This window comes from Gymnoscopelus microlampas, assembly GCF_963454915.1.
Source record: "Gymnoscopelus microlampas genome assembly, chromosome: 19".
In the NCBI taxonomy this organism is placed as follows: domain Eukaryota; kingdom Metazoa; phylum Chordata; class Actinopteri; order Myctophiformes; family Myctophidae; genus Gymnoscopelus; species Gymnoscopelus microlampas.
In genome coordinates, this window is record NC_139956.1 from 37,855,253 (window position 1) to 37,875,252 (window position 20,000).

The following is a 20,000-nucleotide window of genomic DNA, read 5'->3' on the forward strand; positions in this document are numbered from 1 at the left end:
AGATTTTGCTACAAAACATAGCACCACATACATAGGGAAGTGGTTTCGGCCATTTGAAACTAGCCGATCTACAAGCTCACATACGTAGATCTGCTATTTTCAAGCAGTTTTATATATCTTATCTTATCTCACTTTTGTACTTTTACTATTTATACATTGCAGTATTGATATTGAGTACTTTTTCCACCACTGGTGGTTATCACTGAATTTATGTGACAAAACTACATGTCCACGTGCACCTCCCTCTACCAGCAAGACACACAATGCATGTAAAGTTTGTTGCAATGTCCCCTTAAAGTTTAGCCCCTCACTTGCTGAAGCACCCACTGGCGTGGGACTCTGTAATGACTGCACAACAGCACCACCCTGTGGTCATATCTTGAACTAAAGATCCTTTCTATGAAAGACCAGTCGTGGAAAAAATACTTACATTCTTTTTCACTTAAGTAAAAGTATCAAATCAATACTCCAATGTAGAAATAATCTGTTACAAGTCAGGCTACTTTGTACTTTTAATCAAGCGAATGTAGAACTTTTCACCTGTAAGAGTATTGCTATATATAGGCTACTACTTTTACTTAAGTAAAAAAATGTGAGTAGCCAACTTAGTTCTTCCACCACTGGGTTTATGACCGTTCCCAAATGGTCAGAGGGGTAACAGGATAGGTGGGCACTGCAGTGGGGACACCTGGGCACCTCGATGTAAAATGGGCTATTTTGTCTAAAAACAATATAAAAGAAAATAGAACATTTGAAAAATGGTAAGTAATGTAAAGTATACATGATGTGAACATGCTTAAACATTCAACAATTAAGGTCTAATATTTCTGTATATCCTGTCATTTTGGGGCATAAACAATTAAAGGGTCTACACCATGAATTTTAACTTTTTCTTCATTTTTGTGTGTTTTTGGTCTCCCCCACCTCTCTTCTGTTCCAACAAATACCCGACTTCGAGCATGCAGGCTTTCATAGGCTATCTGTGTTTTTTATGTAAATTGGTCTGAAAACAGTCCGTCAGATTTGTTCCCCCACCCTACGTCACGTCTGGGAACAATTCCTCCCGTTTTTCAGTTCTAACCCAAAAAAATATATATAAATAAAACATTTTTTTTTTTTTTTCATTTTTCATTTTTTTTAAATTTTTTCTTATTTTTTTTTTTTACTTTTTCCACACAGAACCAGGACATAACATGCATACAAACTGGCTCAATAGCGCCCCGTGCCAAACAGGACAATGTGGTATTGCAGGTGAAAGTGCTTTATAAGCCAGAGAGAAGTTAGTTGGAATGAGTATATCTGAGGCTTGATTTAGGCTCAAACCTTTTGAAAAACGTTTGAGGGACATAAACAATATGATATCAAATATTATTATTATTTTTTAAATTCATGGTGTAGCTCCTTTAAGTCTGATAATGATAATGATGTACCGTGCATGTACACATCATGTATACTTTACATTACTTAAGACCTTTTTTATTTTACATTTCATTTCGGACAAAATAGCCAATTTTACATCGAGGTGCTCAGGTGCCCAGATGTCCCGAGTGCCCACTTATCCTGTATCCGAATAAACAGTTCTCTCCCAGTGCTCAAAAATCTTCCACTGGTTCGCCACCAGAGTGCGCCATACCCTAATTAATGAACAGTAGGCCTGGCTATTAGTCAGACAATATCTGGGGGACACGATGGATAACATGTTTGTGCCTAAACGAGATCTAATTTAACACACATCTCAACACAGAAGTTTGAACTTGTAATCAGAGCAGTAGGAGCATGTGGATTAAAGTCGCAGACTTGAATTGTCTCCTGTTTAATGTCCCTTTTATGCTATTATTGTTACATGTTTTTTTTATGTATGATTTTTTTTTTGTCTTATAGAGACTCAGGTTTTTACGTTTTTTTGGACAGATGCATTCAGAGACATACAGACATGTATGTTGTCAGCAGTGGTGTAAAGTAACTAAGTACATTTCAACAACAACAAAAAAGTAAAACTTGTGAAATGGGACATTCTGCATAATGAGTACTTTTACTTTCGGTACATTTTGATACCAATACTTTTATACTTTTACTCAAGTACATTTTTAATTCCGGACTTTTACTTGTAACATACTTTTTCTACATTGCAGTATTGATAGTTTTACTTAAGAAAAAGTACTTTTTTCCACATCTGGACTTGCTGCGTTCCATTCTCCACACTTGAACTTGACCCGGTTAGGAAACAGTTAAATGTTTCATGTTGGAACGCAGCCTCCAGCAGACAGACAGACAGACAGACAGACAGATCGTCTCATCCTGTTAACAGCACGTCAACATGGACGCATGATCAACTTTTTTTCTGGACATAATCATCTGATATGATCTGATCACATTCCAATCCCGTGTTTAAAACTCTCTAAAACATCTAATCATGAGTTTGTTGGGGAGACTTTCCAAACTGGGCTTGGGCTGTTTCCGTGTCCGCCCGAGTGTTCCCAGACAGACTGTTATTGGGACTGGAGCGATATACTGGTCGGTGAGTTGTTCTAACATTAGTCGTTACTGGTGGATAACATTTAGTCGTTATAACTATTGCATTAGTTGTTAAACTGGTTTACAGTGTAAACTTTACATTGAAGTTGTTAGTTTACACATTAGTGCACTGGAGTGAGTCTGAGATCCGCCCATGGGGGTTGGCATGTATCTCATCTCTGCGTTTCTGTTCCAATACATCCCTTTAGTGATAAAGTGACAATAAACTTCTAGCCTTGGATCAAGACTATCATGTATTTTATCGATTTTGACATTTGCACATCTATGATCGTCTTGGGCTGCACTCCCCTATTGTCACTGGACTTCCGCCCGTAAAGTCCGTATTTCTCCGACATATAAGGTGCTTACCCTGTAGCCCCAAATGTTAACTCAGCATTCGGAGTATTTGTGCACTGTATTAGTCCGTATTTTTCAATAGATATGTGTTTTAATCCTGTCTGTGGCCGAACGCCATTTGTCCCACTCGTTTACTTCCTGTTTACATTGAGTGCAATTCCGGATTTCACCGGATGCGCCCCGTTACTATCGCCCTTGAGGAATACAGGGAACCACAGGGGACAGAATCCGACCCAGACGGGATTAAAACACATATCTATTGCAAAGTACGGGCTAACCAGTGCACACACTGGTTCCTAATGTCTAGTTAACATACGTGGCTACAGGGTGAGCACTTTGTATTCATTTTATGTACACGTATGGAGAAGTACGGGCTTTCCGCGCGGATGTCCAGTGATTATTAGGTGGGTAAAGCCCAAGACTATCATCATAGACAAAAGTCATACTCGATAAAAAATACATCTATGACTATGATAGTCTTGATCCAAGGCTAACACTTCAACAGATCATGAATGTAGTTCGCGTAGGTCGCGTGTATTTGTCTGTGTACAAATAAACATCTCTCGCGCGCGTGTGCGTGTGTGTGAGAGACTGACTGTGTGTGTGCTCAGTGGTATGCTCTGGAGCTGTTGTGGCATGCAGCTGCAGAGCATATGTGTCTCTATCTCCACCCACTCTCTCTCTCTTTCGCCATATTTTGCTTCAGATCTCTCTTTGCCCCCTGCTCTCTACCAGTCTCTCTCTCTCTCTCTCTCTCTCTCTCTCTCTCTCTCTCTCTCTCTCTCTCTCTCTCTCTCTCTCTCTCTCTGTCTTTGTTTGTTCAGACATTCATTCAGTTTTGCAACCACACCCATTAAATGAGTGGTGTGACACACACACACACACACACACACACACACACACACACACACACACACACACACACACACACACACACACACACACACACACACACACACACACACACACACACACACACACACACACACACACACACACTCACACACGCACGCACACAATCTTGATCTACGTCTTGTACATACATACCACTAATGTTCTTATTTGTCTTGGGTTGGTACCTCTCCTGTGTTTAATTCTGATTGCTGTTGCTATTGACACCTGAATTTCCCTCTGGGGAGGGATTAGTGGATAGATAGATGGATGGATACATCTGTCTGTCTGTCTGTCTGTCTGTCTGTCTGTCTGTCTGTCTGTCTCATCTTATCTATTTTGATTGATTGGTTGGTTTATTGGATACTTTATTAACAATTGTGTTGGCAAAAAAAGCACAGAAAGTACAGTTTAATACAAATACAATGCTAAAAGGATTTAACCCAAGAAAGCATTATGGCTGGTTTCCATTGGGGTCCTGTAATCTTTTGGGAAATTCAGTTGTCATTATAGCAGCATTGGATTAAACCAAGATACAGTACAGTTAATGTTAGAGAGAACAAGTACAGAGTAAGTAGTAGCACCAGTAACAATAGGATAACTATTTAAAAAAACATCTGACTTGACCCTCTATGCCAGGGCTGGTCAGGTGTGCATAGTGTATAGGCCACCAGTAGGTGGAAATAGAGGCATAGGTATCGTGTGCATTCTATCAACAATAAAAAACAGCATCTCCAGGCCAGGGGTCTTCAACAGGGGATCTGTGACCCCTAAGGGATCGTCAGAGTAACTACAGGGGGTCTGCCAAATCTTTGTGTGGTTGTAAATCGGCTATTTTCGGAGAGTTGGCGTAGTGGGGAAAAAGAGCAGACGAAGTACGGAGCCAACAGTCAAGTGCATACGTATTGAGGGTTTAACATTTCTGAAAATACACATTAACATGAATCCAACATGAATATATTTAAAAGATAATTTGTAAACAAACAAACGAAACATTCATTTTACACAACACTGCTGATAGTGCTGTCACACAAGTCTATGAATGTATGAAAAAGTTGAATCTGCGACACAATTGTATACTATATATAATATGTAGTGGGGGTCCCTGCTTCATCACTCTTTCAGCTAGGGGGTCCTTAGCCCGAAAATGTAGAAGACTCCTAGCTTATAAAATTATAAATGAAAGACCTTAGCCTAGGGACTGACATGGGTGCCTGCACTTGGACTGGCTGAACATAAATAAATATAATGTGCAGTCTATCACGGTAAAATGTATACGAAAGGTACAGGTTTTATCTTCTCATCTTGTCTCATAATATGTATATATATATATGAGTTTATTTATATATAGTAAGTAACATTTCTATGTGTGTTGTCTGTCACTCTAGTCTTGTCCAGTCAGCGTGTGTCTTCTGTCCAGATACAGCACAGAGTCTCCAAACACAGGTAACACACGCACACACACACACCTTTTTCTTGTGCCTATCAGAACGGTTCTTATCACAATAATAAATGACCCTTAATATTGCATTGCCATTTGCATATGGTACGGTTTGGCCCGGTTTGGCACAGAGCGGTTTGAACTGCACCCATTCCTGGATTTTCAAGGTGGCTAAAGCCTGCCAGTGGGTGGGATACCAGCACTAATGCTCTGAGATATTGCTCTGACATTGAACCAGAGCTGATTCTCCTAATAATAATTATTCAATAGAAGGCATTAACAACGCTACATTACTAAACTGAACCTGCCTGTAATGGACACACAAGGGAGGGAAAGTGGTCACCTCTGTACCTCTGATTTGGTACATATGGTGCCACAGACCATTGTAGGAAATCACCCACAGCTAAACGTTATCTAAATTAAATCTGTAATCTACCAAGATACACACAGACTTGTCCTCTTATCATGTGTTTTCAGGGTTGACATGGTTGTGTTCTTATATTGTGTGTTTTCTTATGATACTTTGTTTGTGTGTCCACTCTGTTGTCAACATTGATGAACAGTTTGTTTCCCATTCAGTTCAGTGTATTAGCAGTTTATTAGCAATACCGGCATGATGCTGATGACAGAATTAAAGAGTAAATAAATACAGGAACACTACAACAATCAGTTGTTATAGAACAAACCAATAGAGAAGTGTCATGTATTTATTCAATGAGACTAAACAAATCACCATAGAACTAAAAGTAGAATTATTGCTGCTTCCACAACATGATGTCTCATTAAATCATTATTTTAAATGTTGGAACACTCACGCCGAGCTATGGTTTTTAACCCAGCGCCAATGTCAATGTGCGTACAATTAACTCCTCATCATTAAATGATTACACTAGAGCCTAATCCGGTTTGACATGTTACACTATTTATGAAAGCCTTATTGATCCTTAATGCTACAGTATGTCCTATATTATATTTACTGGTGACTTAAACAATTCTCATGACATCACAATAAAACAGATAATGTATGGTGCATTCTTGCTTGCATTATTTTAAATGTCCTTTGTCAGGACCAGGATAGAGCAGAGTGATGAGAATGTTGACAATGTATCTTCCCTAATGTTACAGTTGTCTCAGTAGTTATATTATAGTATAAGTTGTGAAACAGAACTGGGTTATGACATGTGGCTATATCCATAAATCCTCATCTGGAGTCTTAACTGAAGACTCAGTTTAGACTTAACCGTTAACTGAAAGTTGTTGATCCTGTACTGTTAATACCCCTCGCTCTTAACTTTAAAATATTACTGATGTACTGTAAATGTGAAAGAAGAATATAATGAATACACTGTATTCAAGAAATAACTCATAATACCCCCTGAATAGAAGTGTGCATCATTTACATGCTAGTACCCTCCATCTTCTTGGGACCCTGGGTTTCACCCTCCTTATGGTCCCATTTCACACCCCGTTCGAGACAGTCAATACAAAAGGTTGCTCCAGTATCTACGGCTGGAGAGACGACCATGGTCGTTATCACCTAGACATACTCATTTGCATGTTTATTGCATGTTATTACATGTTAGTCAGGCAAAGAGCTTTGGTTTTCACAAGACAGATAGATCAGCAAACTGCTGCTATTTATTTACAATTTTAAATACTTTTGAAACATTGGCAAGGGAACTTTATTTATACAGCACGTTTGATACACCAAGGCAACTCAAAGTGCTTTGCAGAATAAAAACAAATGCAACCATAGTGCAACAGTGCACTTAAAAAAGAGATGGAGAATAAAATAGATACAATTAAAATACTACAAATACCAATACAATACTAAAGATAAAGGAGCATATATAACAAATAACCTTTTAATACAATACATAATACAAATTGACAGTACAGCTAATTTAAAGCCCAGGCAAGAACTGGCTGTTCCTAGCCATCATTGGGCAGAGTAAGCAATGTTAAATAAATATGTTTTTAACTTCGACTTTAACGGCTAGGGTTGGGGCTTGTCTAATGTAACCTGGGATATTATTCCAGGTGGTTTGTGGTGCATAGTAGTGAAATACTGTTTCACCATGTGTTATTGCTACCATTTGTCCCCAAAAGTGTTATACCAAGTGACTGTAAAATCCTGAACAAAATGCTATTTGTTTCAAAAAGCTTTATACCAAGCTACAACCTAAATTATTTCTAATAGCAAATGAAAACATGTGTGGTTTGGTAAGCTAGGTTTTCCAAGTTGCAATGTGACAGCACTGTTTACACATTTCTGTATTCCCATTAATTTTACACTTATTTTGGCAATGTAAACGTAATGTTTCCACATGCCAATAGAGTGCCATTGAGTTGAGTGGAGGTCAGACCAGGAGTTTACAAACAAGTAGTGTTCATTTAATAAAGGACCCTCAAATAAACATAGCCTCTGGTTGCAGACCTCCAAGTGATTCTTTTCATTTTTTGGTTTTCATTTGTAGAATAGCTATTTTCTATTTTTTGTAACATTTGTAAATCTTGTAGAGTCTACTCTACAAGATCAACAATGTTCCAGAATACTGAAAAAGGCCAATCTACAAATAGTCTAGATCAGCTATTTTCAAAACATTGTAATATTTTTTGTCTGACAGTAATGGCATGCCTTAAATAGGAATGGCAGGTTTAAAGTGGTTCAACTTGCACACACTAATCATATGAATTTAATTTGAATAGACTTTTTTTTCCTTTTCATAATTATATAACAGCTATTTACAACCAACTCTCACACTCAACAGACGCTGAGTGGGTGATTGTAAAACTACTGTACATCAGTGGGACACATGTACATGTAAGCCATATACCAGCTAGGTTGCATTTTTGTCGTAACAGGTTTACTGTTTAGCACTTTATGAAATGTCAACATGGACTTCATTCTTCTATCTTTTCTCAGCCGGCAGTCAGTTTAGACCAGAGTGGCACTGTTTCATTAAAACTAAACTAGGCACAGTGTCTGTGCCTAGTTTAGTGAGCCAAGTTTCTGAACCTTCATCTTTTGAATAGGCTCTATGCACAGCAGCCTCTTCTTACTTCCTTCACAGGTGTTACCAATGATACAAATGAAGGCTCTGTTCCATTCTGGTCAGGGTGCTGATATTGGCCGGGTTTCCCAAAGAGCTCGTGCGTAGAGCATCGTCGCAGGTCCGACGACGGGTCTAACGTGTGACGTCACATGCTTCGCAGTACCATAGCAGGCACGTAGATTTCAGGTCATGCGTGGCCGTACGCAGCTTGCGCAAGCGTCTCCTACACAGCTGGGACTCGGCCAAACCTACGCTCTACCCTCATTAGTAGCAGGTGGTTGTGCCCCTGCGTGCCATCTAAACTGGCTGCGATTGTGGTAAAAGTACATTCGTGAGACAGAATGCGCGCAGCATACTCCCCGCCCACAGTAGGAGGGGAGTACTGTCCTACGAAGCATTTTGTAACGAGCGCCCTGGGCCGGGTGTAACACCCATCGTTCAATGAAATCTATGAAAAGACCGACACACACACACACACACACACACACACACACACACACACACACACACACACACACACACACACACACACACACACACACGTGTGTATGTGTGTGTATATATATATATATATATATATATATATATATATATATATATATATATATTACGGCCGGGCCGGGCCGGTGCGTAAAAGGGCGAGCGGCTGCAGTGCTTCGTCCTCTATGCATGAACCCGAAGTTTACAAATCGTACTCTCACGGATGATCCGATCATCTAATAAAAATATTAAGCACATGCCAAGTTAACTAAAGGTATATAAATGATGCTGAGCTAAATATGTTTCCTTGATTTCGAAGTTTTATAGTTAAACGTTATGATGAAAGTGCAGTTCCTCTCACAAAGTGACAGCTGTTGCGCTCGCATCTACAAGCTTGTGACACGTTGTGAGCTTGTAGATCTGCTATTTTCAAAAGATGTTTTAACCATTCATAAACATGGCGAGCTGTTGCGCTCGCCGAGCGCAACAGCTGTCACTTTGTGAGAGGAACTGCACTTTCATCATAACGTTTAACTATAAAACTTCGAAATTAAGGAAACATATTTAGCTCAGCATCATTTATATACCTTTAGTTAACTTGGCATGTGCTTAATATTTTTATTAGATGATCGGATCATCCGTGAGAGTACGATTTGTAAACTTCGGGTTCATGCATAGAGGACGAAGCACTGCAGCCGCTCGCCCTACCCAAAATAACAGATCTGCAAGCTATCAACACGGCATGTCGCAGTGTGTTTGTTGTATATATGTCTGTTTTTTGGGGGAGGCGTCGCCCGTTACGCGTTAAGCTGTCAATCATGCAGGGGGACGCCCCCTCTATCCTCTGAATTTTTTGGAACGGCGAACAATGGCCGCAGTGTTTATTTAAGATCATTGAAATGTCACCTTAAAAAAATGCATTTTAATACATTACAGAATGTACCTATAAAAATGTAAGTGTCCAATTCATATAAAGGTAAGTTAGATAAAGGTGCGACTTTATCTTAGTATTTTTGCAAAATCCTGTATATATAGATATATGCAGTGGTGAGCTGTGGATTTTTGAACTAAGGGTACTGTATTTTATGACGTCACGCGCGCGCACGTGCGCGCACATAGCCACTCAGCTCAGTGCTAGTTGAAATACTGTATTCAACATGTGATTATTAATGTAATCATATGTATTATTATTTTGTTGTATTGTTGCATTGTTAATTTGTTGTTTTTATTTTTGTTTCAAATTAATTATTTTATTTTCCTTTTAATTTTATATAAAAGCCCTTTACATAGACTCACCCACACATAAGTAGGCCTACTTAAAATAATCAGACAACTTGTCTTTGTCTTGTCTCAGAGAACTGGGTCCTCTGCTAAGCGATCCCCTTCACACCTTGCAGTGCAGAGATGTTGTCTGTCATTGTGAGAGGAATGTAACACATTCAATTCAAGTCTGTGTCTTTTCTTGAGTAGCCTAATGTTATGCAAAGCAGCCAGGTAGACGCTATTGAGAACGGCTCGCCACTGACGGCGCGAACCTTGAGAGGCTATTGTTTTTAAACTTTAAGGCGTTAAAGACTGCCGCTGACGGTGCGTGCACGCGCGCCCCCAGCTCCCACAGTGTCAGAACTAAGGGTACGCCGTACCCCCCCGTACCCCCTACAGCTCAACCCTGGATATATGTATGCAAAGGGTGTTTAAACTATAGTAGGATAGCACTACGTAGTTGACGTAGGCTTTACGTAGGCTACGTCCAGGATCTCTTCACGCACATGCTGTCTCACGAATGTAGTTTTAGCACAGACGAAACGGAACCTACGAAGATGGTGTCTACTGAAGCCAATTTAGATGAGACGTTGGGCACACACAGCTGCTACTAACGAAGATAGTGCGCAGCGGGGTTGCTACTGCGCAGATGCGTGGAGGCACCTACGCAGCTTCTAGGCTACGCAGGAGCTCAAATTCGTTTGGGAAACGCGGCCATTGTGCATGTTGGCTCACTAGAAACACTCCATTTTGGTTCCCAAATGGCCCCTTATGGTGGGTGTGTAACTCTGAGATTGTACAAATGGAACCAAATGGACCCGTAAGGGTCCATTTGGTTCCATTTGTACACTCTCAGAGGTATGGGGGCCCTTGAAAATAAGACAACCACTATGCCACACTAAATGGAACAGAGCCTTAATTAGTATTATTGGTGACACCTGTGAAGGAAGTAAGGAAGGGGCCAATTCATTCCCAATATGGCTGCTGTGCATAGAGCCTATTGGACAGAGGTCAGAATACCACTAAATACACAAACACACACTAAGCAAACGACCCCCAATGTTCAGAACCCCTGCTGTTTTCAGATGCACACCAGCTTGCTGTATTGTAGGCTTAATCTACCTGTCTGTGTCTACTGTCTTGATTTAATCTGGGCATCCCCAGTTAATTCAACGTTACAACCACAACCATGTTGCTCACAAAATTGACACATTTCATCCGAAGAAAAGTCACAAGTAGCTGCTTTGTCAACACCTTTTGACAAATACATTAGGCTCATGCAGATTCACATAATCTAACCATCTTTCCTTTGACTCATTTTGTCCTTCTATGAAATTGTATTTGGCCGTGGACCACCACCTGAAAACATTTTGTGCCAGGGACCCCCATACAAGATTTAGGTTGTTGAAAAGTTGCAAAAATCTTCCAAATTTTTCGATTATTTTCAAGATGTTTTGAAAACAAGATCTACAAGCTCACAACGCGTCGCATTGTGACGTAGATTGTAGATGGGCTATTTTCAAATAGCCAATGTATCGTATATATATATAGGGGTTAAAGTGGTTAGACTGATTTTAGACTGGTTAAACTAGTGAAAATAGACAATCTAAAAGCTCACAGCTCGTCGCGACGCGATGTGAGCTTGTAGATCTGCTATTTTCACTATTTTTTTTGAAAAATGTTTTCTATTTGATGGAAAATTTACATTTTGTTTTTTTAATCTTCTGAACAAAAATAAAACTATTTATTAAATGTAAAAAAAAAAGTAGGGATATTTACTCGCGACCCACAAAAATGTTTCCGCAACCCACACATGGGTCCCAACCCACTGTTTGGGAAACAGTGACTTAATCTCTCTGTCTGCCTGTCTGCCAGATCTGTCCGTGTGCTACCGCTATGGACGTCCCGTCCTGTCTGTCCCTCTGCCGTCCAGAGGAGAGGTGTGTCAGTTCTCCATCAGACCCATGCTGATGACGGCGGGATGTTTCATACGAGACATCCAGACTGAAGATCCTGGAGCCGATACCGTTGCGCTGCTCAACGCAGGTACGCTTCGCGCACAATCAGTCACTCACTCAAAAATCACACAATTCATACATTGGCCACCAGGTTAATGAACAGCACTGATATCATTCGTGCACCTTAATGTCTATATCATAATCAGTAGATACCAATAAATATGATTCTGATTCACCTCTCTCTCTCTCTCTCTCTCTCTCTCTCTCTCTCTCTCTCTCTCTCTCTCTCTCTCTCTCTCTCTAACAGATGGTAATCGAGTGTCTTCCACTACTTTAATGGACACAGTGTTGGATTCAAATTTCCAGTTGATCATCAACAACACCAGCTACAACGTGCACGTTCCTGGACGAGGTACATTCACTTGCCACTGACCTTCGTCAACCTTCACCGACCTATAGGCACTCGGGTGGCATATCGGTTGGCATAGCCGGTTAAGTACCGGCCCACCGCCGCGGAGTCTGGGAGTTCGAATCCACCGCGTTGCATTTGGCTTTGACGAACACAATTGGGCCGTGTTTACTTATCTTTTCAACTAGTCACAGTCATTGCGACCTCCCGTTCACTTGTTATAGGCCGTTGAAAATAGCTTGTCTCGCCAAAAATGCATAGTAAAGCACAGGAGGCAAGATACAGTCATTTTCCCAAATACATTAACCAGGAAGTGAATGGAGGAGTACATTTTAAGATCACGTGATCTCCTAGATCTCTGTGTGACTGAGCCTGAAACGGTGGCTCATAGGTTGGGGAAGAGCGCCATCTAGTGGAAAACCACTGAAAACACACAACTCGTCATACTCGTCATTGGCAATGTGGACCTCATAATATGGGGTCGTGGTATAAAAAAGTTTGAGAACCCCTGGGTTGAGAGATGCATCATTCGTGTGTGGTTTGTCTCCATGTTCCATCAGAGTCTCATGAACATGTGACCAATCTGGACGACATGAAGGCAGTGGTCCAGATGTTGCACGCCGCTCTCCACATGCCTCAACACCAGCTCACCACACACACACAGCTGCTGAAACAGCTGGATGACCTCACGCAGAAACTGGCCCCCATGGAGAAGGTATCAAAACACACTTCATTTGTACACACGCATGCACCTAGGCCTGTGACAATTATTACATAAACGCCTAATCGCATAAATATTTAAGATAATCGCAATTATTTTTGCATAATCGTCAGCATGCACAAATTAATCTGTTGAATTGTTTTGGTAAATAGCAGATCTATAAGCTCACGACGCGACACGTTGTGAGATAGTAGATCTGCTATTTCCGCAGTTTTTTGAAAATGTTTAAAGCTTCGAGCTTGCGGATCTGATGCTTTTGTGTGACGCTGTAGAATGAGAATGAAGTAGGCCGTCAATTTACAAAATAATAAAAAAAATATGGAGATAGGAGGTTACTGCCCGACCGCAACGATATCTGACTCTATGAAATCTTTGTTTACAAAGCCTAAAAAGCCCCAAAATGTAATATGTTCTAATGTTCAATGCCAAAAACACAATGAAAATCATTAATCGTAATTATTTGTGTGACACTTCATCGTCAAGCAAAATGTCATCGTGTGTGTGTGTGTGTGTGTGTGTGTGTGTGTGTGTGTGTGTGTGTCAGGACCGTGCCCGGCTGATGTCAGAGGCGGGCTCTAAGGCGTCCATGCTGGGGTGGGCGGGGCTAGCTTACCTGTCTCTACAAGGAGGATTTCTGGCTTACCTCACCTGGTACTACACACACACACACGCTGCGAGCTTGTCTCTTCTGGGGGTCCAACCTTTTCAGTTTGGGGGGGGGGGGGGGGTCCGCGGCCAAATTCATATACTGTATATCAGCCACTGTCCTGCATTCAAAAATAGCAGACCGACCGTGTTTGTGTGTGTGTGTGTGTGTGTGTGTGTGTGTGTGTGTGTGTGTGTGTGTGTGTTAGGTATGTGTTTGCGTGGGACGTGATGGAGCCAGTCACATACTTCCTCACCTACTCCTCCAGCATGATGTTCTTTGCTTACTTCATCCTGACTAAACAGGTACACTCTCTCTCTGTGTGTGTAATGCTGCTAACATGTAAATATATTTACATGGCTCAAATAGAAAAATGTAAATCTGTGTGTGTGTGTGTGTGTGTGTGTGTGTGTGTGTGTGTGTGTGTGTGTGTGTGTGTGTGTGTGTGTGTGTGTGTGTGTGTGTGTGTGTGTGTGTGTGTGTGTGTGTGTGTGTGTGTGTGTGTGTGTGTGTGTGTGTGTGTGTGTGTGTGTAGGACTTTATACTGCCTGACATCAAAGACAGGCAGTCCCTGCATAACTTCTATCAGAAGGCCAAAGCAGACCGATTCAACTTGGACAAGTACAACCAACTGAAAGACCAACTGGCTGTGGTAAGCGCACAGACACACACACACACGCACACGCACACGCACACACACACACACACACACACACACACACACACACACACACACACACACACACACACACACACACACACACACACACACACACACACACACACACACAAACTGACCCTCTTCTAGACGCGGTGGCGGTTCTGTACACCAGTGGTTCTGAACCTTTTCAGGCTGAACTGAGGACCCCCCACTCTGACAAGCACCTGGAATTGTAGGAGTTGAGGCATTACATTTAGTTTGACTCAGTTCTACAGATAAATATTGTGTAAATAGCAGATCTATAAGCTCACAACGCCAACAATTTGCCGAATGTTTGACCAGTGTTTATAGTATAGTTTGTCAATTACTTTTGATGCAGTAATGGTATTTTTCTTTTCTTTCTATTAGTTTTTCTTAGGTATTAAAAAGGTCTTAAAATTCCTTAACTTTTCACTTTACTGTCATATGGGGGACCCCCATAGACTGTATAAATGAATGGACAATGCCACTCCCCTGCTTTCTACAGAACGAAAATGAAGCCGATAGTTCAGGAACATGCATTCCTCCATCGTTAATATATACAGTTGGCCACGCCGGAACTCAAACGCTATTGGTTGAGCCCAGCCACGTGACCAGCGAACCGGAAAACAACCCCCAAAAATGCTATTGGTTGGGTAGCTTGTCAATCAAGAGCGGGGGCGGGGAATGAATGCTATTGGTTGTGTAGGTTGTCAATCAAATCATCCCGCCCCTCCTGGAGCATAGCCTACTTTATCGTCAATTTTAGAATAAATGGGACCATAATTTAGCAAAACGCATATCATGATGATTGAAAGGAGACTTTAAACTAGCGACTGGAAGCATATAGAATTTATGACAATTTTTATTACGGTAAGAAAATGTAGTCTAAAGTTTGTCAAAAACCCATTCACTTGCGTTAAAATAAATTCTTTCTGACACTTCAGGTCGGCGCAGGGTAAAACAGTGCCTCACTCTGGCCATTCATAAGCTTCCGTGTTGGCCTCATCGTAAATATCCAAGCCTTGCCCCTTGGGGACCCCCCATCATGTGGGTTGAGAACCACTGCTGTACACGATTGTTGTGGCATCTCTGTGCAAAAGTGGCTACTATTAAACCCAGGATAAACACGTAATGAAACACTTGTTCTGTGCCTGGATTGAAGTTTTCAGTCACCACGACTGATTTCATTCATTTGGATTCTATAGAAGCCAGCATGTCTTCTATAGAAGCATGTTGCGCAGTGAAAACAGCCGATCTACAAGCTCTCAATGCGTCGCTTGTAGATAGGCTGTTTTCGGTTATTACTCTAAGCATGTGTAGTGGTCAAACTCGCAATATGTTCAGAAGCATTTTCCATAACATCTTAATAGTCTCAGATGTTTCATACGTTTGTATAAAAAACAAGTTTAAAGTCTGTGACTTCTTCACCTGGTTGGCAGTGTGTAGAAAAGCAGGAACAACATTACTAAATAATGTTGCATTATGTGTGTGTGTGTGTGTGGGGGGGTCCTTTTCATACAGGACTTATACAAATACAAAGATTTTAAATCGTGAAATGTAATGTTGCTTTAATCCATGAATGTGGTCCTGTGTGTGTGTGTGTGTGTGTGTGTGTGTGTGTGTGTGTGTGTGTGTGTGTGTGTGTGTGTGTGTGTGTGTGTGTGTGTGTGTGTGTGTGTGTGTGTGTGTGTGTGTGTGTGTGTGTGTGTGTGTGTGTGTGTGTGTGTGTGTGTGTGTGTGTGTAGGTGGAGAATGACCTGAAAAGACTCCAAAAGCCAATCCGGCTACAGCTACCACTGGACCAGATCCAATCTACAACCTAACTCTATCTATCTCACACACACACACACACACACACACACACAAGTTTACACAACACTGGACCTAACACACACACACACACACACACACACACACACACACACACACACACACACACACACACACACACACACACACACACACACACACACACACACACACACACACTTTCACTGCTCAAGCGTACAAGTTGAACTAGGACTTTAATTTGCAGACAGATTGTAGTCAGTCAAACTGAATCTCAACAGATTCCTTTGTAGATTACTGTTTGTTTATAGATTACTGTTTCTATATAGATTACTGTTTCTTTATAGACAACTGTTACATAGATGACTCTTTCCTTACAGATACATTTTACTTTATAGATAACTATTTCTGAATAGATAATGGTTTCTTTATGACGTTCCTTTAATAGGTTACATTATGGATGTCTGTTTCTTTATCAACGACTGTTACTTTATACAATACTGTCTCTTTATAGCAGTGGGTCTCACTCTCAACCTGTCGGTCGGTCCCCACATGTTTTTTTTTTTTCTTCTTTTTTTTTTGGGGGGGGGGGGGGGGGGGGGGGTCCCAGATGACAGTGAAGTGACAAGAAAAGAGAAGAAAAAGACCATTACTGCATCAAAGGTAATCAACAAACATTGGCCAAATATTCTAATATAAGAAAGAGGCAAAACATTATGAAAATAACCAATCTACAATCACTATATTTATCTGTGGAACCAAGTCACACAAAATTGAATGCCTCAACTCCTACATTCCAAGTGCTTGGGGGTCCCCAGTTCAAATATGATTATTTTGGGGGTCCCCAGTTCAAATATGATTCTTTTGGGGGGTCGCGGACTGAAAAGGTTGAGAACCACTGCTTTGTAGGTTACTTTATGGATGGGTGTTTCTTTGTTGATTACTGTAACTGTTTTAACGGTGCGATCTGTTTTGTACTTTTGTACATTTTGAAGTCAGTAACAACATGAAATGTAATGATGCCAACATATATACGTATTTGTCTGGAACAGCTTTTTTCTGTGGCTGATTCTCTCCCCATGATCACCAGGGAGATATTTGTAGAGCAATATGAGATATACTGGAAATCCTCTTTTTTTTTAAAACACCCAATAAATACCACTTCCTGTAACTCTTCTGTTTTGTTTTCACCTAGAAAAGTCACTTCCTCTTGTGTCTTGTGTGATCTGTGTTCTGCTTTTTTTTTGCTGCTGCTGGTCTGAAAATGTGTGTTTTTTGAAGCCTTGTAGCAGGAAGGTCTGGAGCCTTCTTTTTAAGGCCAGACAGACAGACAGACAGACAGACAGACAGACAGACAGACAGACAGACAGACAGACAGACTGTCTCATCCTGTCAAAAGCACGTCTACATGGACGCATGATCAACTTTTTCTGGACATATACATCTGATCGGATCTGATCACATTCCAATCCGTGTTTAAAATTCCAAAACATCCAATCATGAGTTTGTTGGGGAGACTTTCCAAACTGGGCTTGGGCTGTTTCCGTGTCCGCCCGATTGTTCCCAGACAGACTGTTGGGACTGGAGCGATATACTGGTCGGTGAGTTGTTCTAACATTTATTCGTTAAATGTGGATTACATTTAGTCGTCAGCTATTGCATTTAATTTTAAACTGGTTTACAGTGTAAACTTTACATTGCAGTTTGTAGTTACACACACATTAGTGGAGTCTGTTCCAATACACCTCTTTAGTGTTTAAGTGACAAACTTCAAGCCTTGGATCAAGACTATCATAGATATATTTTATCGATTTTGATGTTTGCATATCATTAATAATTGTACATTAATTGTACATACATGTCTTGACCTTTGATTGGTTTTATTTGACACTTGTTTTGGCAAACGCAATGTGTTCGCATGCCAATAAAGTGCCTTCGAGTTGAGTGGAGGTCAGACGAGGGGTTTACAAACAAGTAGTGTTAATTTAAAGGACCCCCAAATAAACATAGCCTCTGGCTGCGGACCTCCTTTTAATTTTTTGGTATTCATTCGTAGATCGGTTATTTTCTGTTTTTTGTAACATTTGTTAATCTTGTAGTCTTGAGTCTACAATGTGTATGTGTATGTGTATGTTTGTGTATATGTACTTATCGGTGTGACTATATTGTATAGTGTGTGTCCTCAGATACGACATCAACATGGACCTCATTTTTCTATCTTTTCTCAGCCAGCAGTCAGTTTAGACTACTAGAGTGGCAATGATGGTTGCGAGTAGTTGCATGTTTCAACGAGTTGCAAGGAGTTGCATTGTTGTGGACTGGCCTTTAAGGCCAAACCGCACCAATGCAACTAATCGCAACTCCTTGCAACAAAACAGTTTTAAGGTCAGTCCACACCAATGCAACTACCACTGGGGATGCAAATATATATACACAGCAGGGTATAGCAGGGTTCCAGAATATGTAATCCAATTTCCAGGCCTTAAAAGTAATGAAGGATGCATGAATGTTTTAAATTACACTTATGTTGGTTTTCCCATGTTTTTTCTATTAAGTTAATTTTGACAAGAGGATACTATCAGACACAAGGAGGGAAGAACATAATTGTGTAAAACAAATCAAGAGTGGTAAACTTAAAGTGCCATTTATTGTAGGAACTGAACATGGCACAGTATTTCCAGTAGCTAAAAACAGAGTCAGATAAATTAAAGTAAAGTCAGTCAATCAAATAAACTAACACATGCAAAAACAGCTTACTCCTGGTAATGTTAAAGTGCCTTAATGCTTCATACAGTATTACATCTTTGTCTTCCCCTGGACAACACAATCAAATAAGTCAACTTAATCCTTCGATAGACAATAATGAGTCAAAAACAGCTAACAAATCCATAGTGTCTTAATATATATATATTGCACATATATATGTTAACCCAGCTTAGCTATATATATATATGCATTTTTAACTCTATTCTTTTCTTCTGGGGGTCCCTGGAACAAAATAACAGATCTACAAGCTCATGATGCAGCATGGGCTTGTAGATATGCTATGTTTGAGAAATCTTTGAATCTTTTTTCAAAGCAAACATTTAGATTTAGAAAACTAAGACATTTGTGGACTCAGATCTTAATCCAATATCTAGCTCAGTGGTTCTCAAACTTAATCAAGGACACTCATAAGGCATACAAATGGGTCCATGTGTACAGACAGAGTTACAAACTTGCATGTGTCCATTTGGTGATATTTTCTTTACCATCAGATCCAGTCAGGAGAGAACACAGGATGCACAAGTGGAATTAAAGTGAATAGACAATTGCAAGCTGTGAATGGTGAGGATATTGGTAACCCCCCTCAAAAGTGTATCATTTAACTACTAGTGTGCCAATAGAGCTTTAAAAGAATGCTTGTGTTAACCAGTATTAAAAATTACAAAAATATGATCGCAAGCAAGCCTTTTTTTAATGGCATCTGGCATTTACAATATGGCATGGCATACTTTGAAGGATTCATTCGAAAGAACGGCATGGCAAACTTGAGGTGGAGAGTCACCTTAAGTAAAAGAATCAATACTGCAATGTAGAAATACTCACACCCATCCCGCATTGTTGTGGCATAGCAGGAGAACGAATTCAACCCCGTCTTTGTACCAAATCTGGGTTGGACATAGCCAGTGGAGCTTCCTCTGGTGTTGTGATTGTGGACTTCATTGACGTTTTTTGAGGTACTTTGACAGGTACATGGGTGTCTTATCGTTGTGGTGTATATTGTAGACCAGGCCCGTTGCAAGTTGCTGTAC

General features: G+C 40.5%; 2 protein-coding genes across 2 annotated transcripts in view; both read left to right on the plus strand.

Annotated features, from left to right (window-relative positions):
* The first annotated feature begins 2,248 nt into the window (after positions 1-2,248).
* LOC311034656 (calcium uniporter protein, mitochondrial-like) lies at positions 2,249-16,407 on the plus strand. The gene is made up of 9 exons (XM_084042591.1): positions 2,249-2,518; positions 5,151-5,208; positions 11,878-12,048; positions 12,268-12,372; positions 12,930-13,084; positions 13,635-13,741; positions 13,945-14,041; positions 14,272-14,388; positions 16,164-16,407. The coding sequence occupies exons 1-9, from the start codon at positions 2,414-2,416 to the stop codon at positions 16,239-16,241; spliced, it is 993 nt and encodes a 330-aa protein (XP_083898717.1). The 5' UTR covers positions 2,249-2,413; the 3' UTR covers positions 16,242-16,407.
* A 155-nt stretch (positions 16,408-16,562) lies between these two features.
* The window catches only part of LOC311034655 (calcium uniporter protein, mitochondrial-like), a 14,780-nt gene continuing 11,342 nt past the window's right edge, over positions 16,563-20,000 (plus strand). The window contains exon 1 of the mRNA XM_084042590.1: positions 16,563-17,807. Within this exon, the coding sequence (XP_083898716.1) occupies positions 17,706-17,807 (102 nt within the window). The 5' untranslated portion in view covers positions 16,563-17,705. The remainder of the gene's footprint in view (positions 17,808-20,000) is intronic.

Coding starts and splice junctions, on each gene's coding strand:
- LOC311034656 (XM_084042591.1), top strand. CDS start 2,414: ATGAGTTTGTTGGGGAGACTTTCCAAACTGGGCTTGGGCTGTTTCCGT. Junction 2,519..5,150: donor CTGGAGCGATATACTGGTCG/GTGAGTTGTTCT, acceptor CTGTCACTCTAG/TCTTGTCCAGTCAGCGTGTG. Junction 13,742..13,944: donor TTTCTGGCTTACCTCACCTG/GTACTACACACA, acceptor TGTGTGTGTTAG/GTATGTGTTTGCGTGGGACG.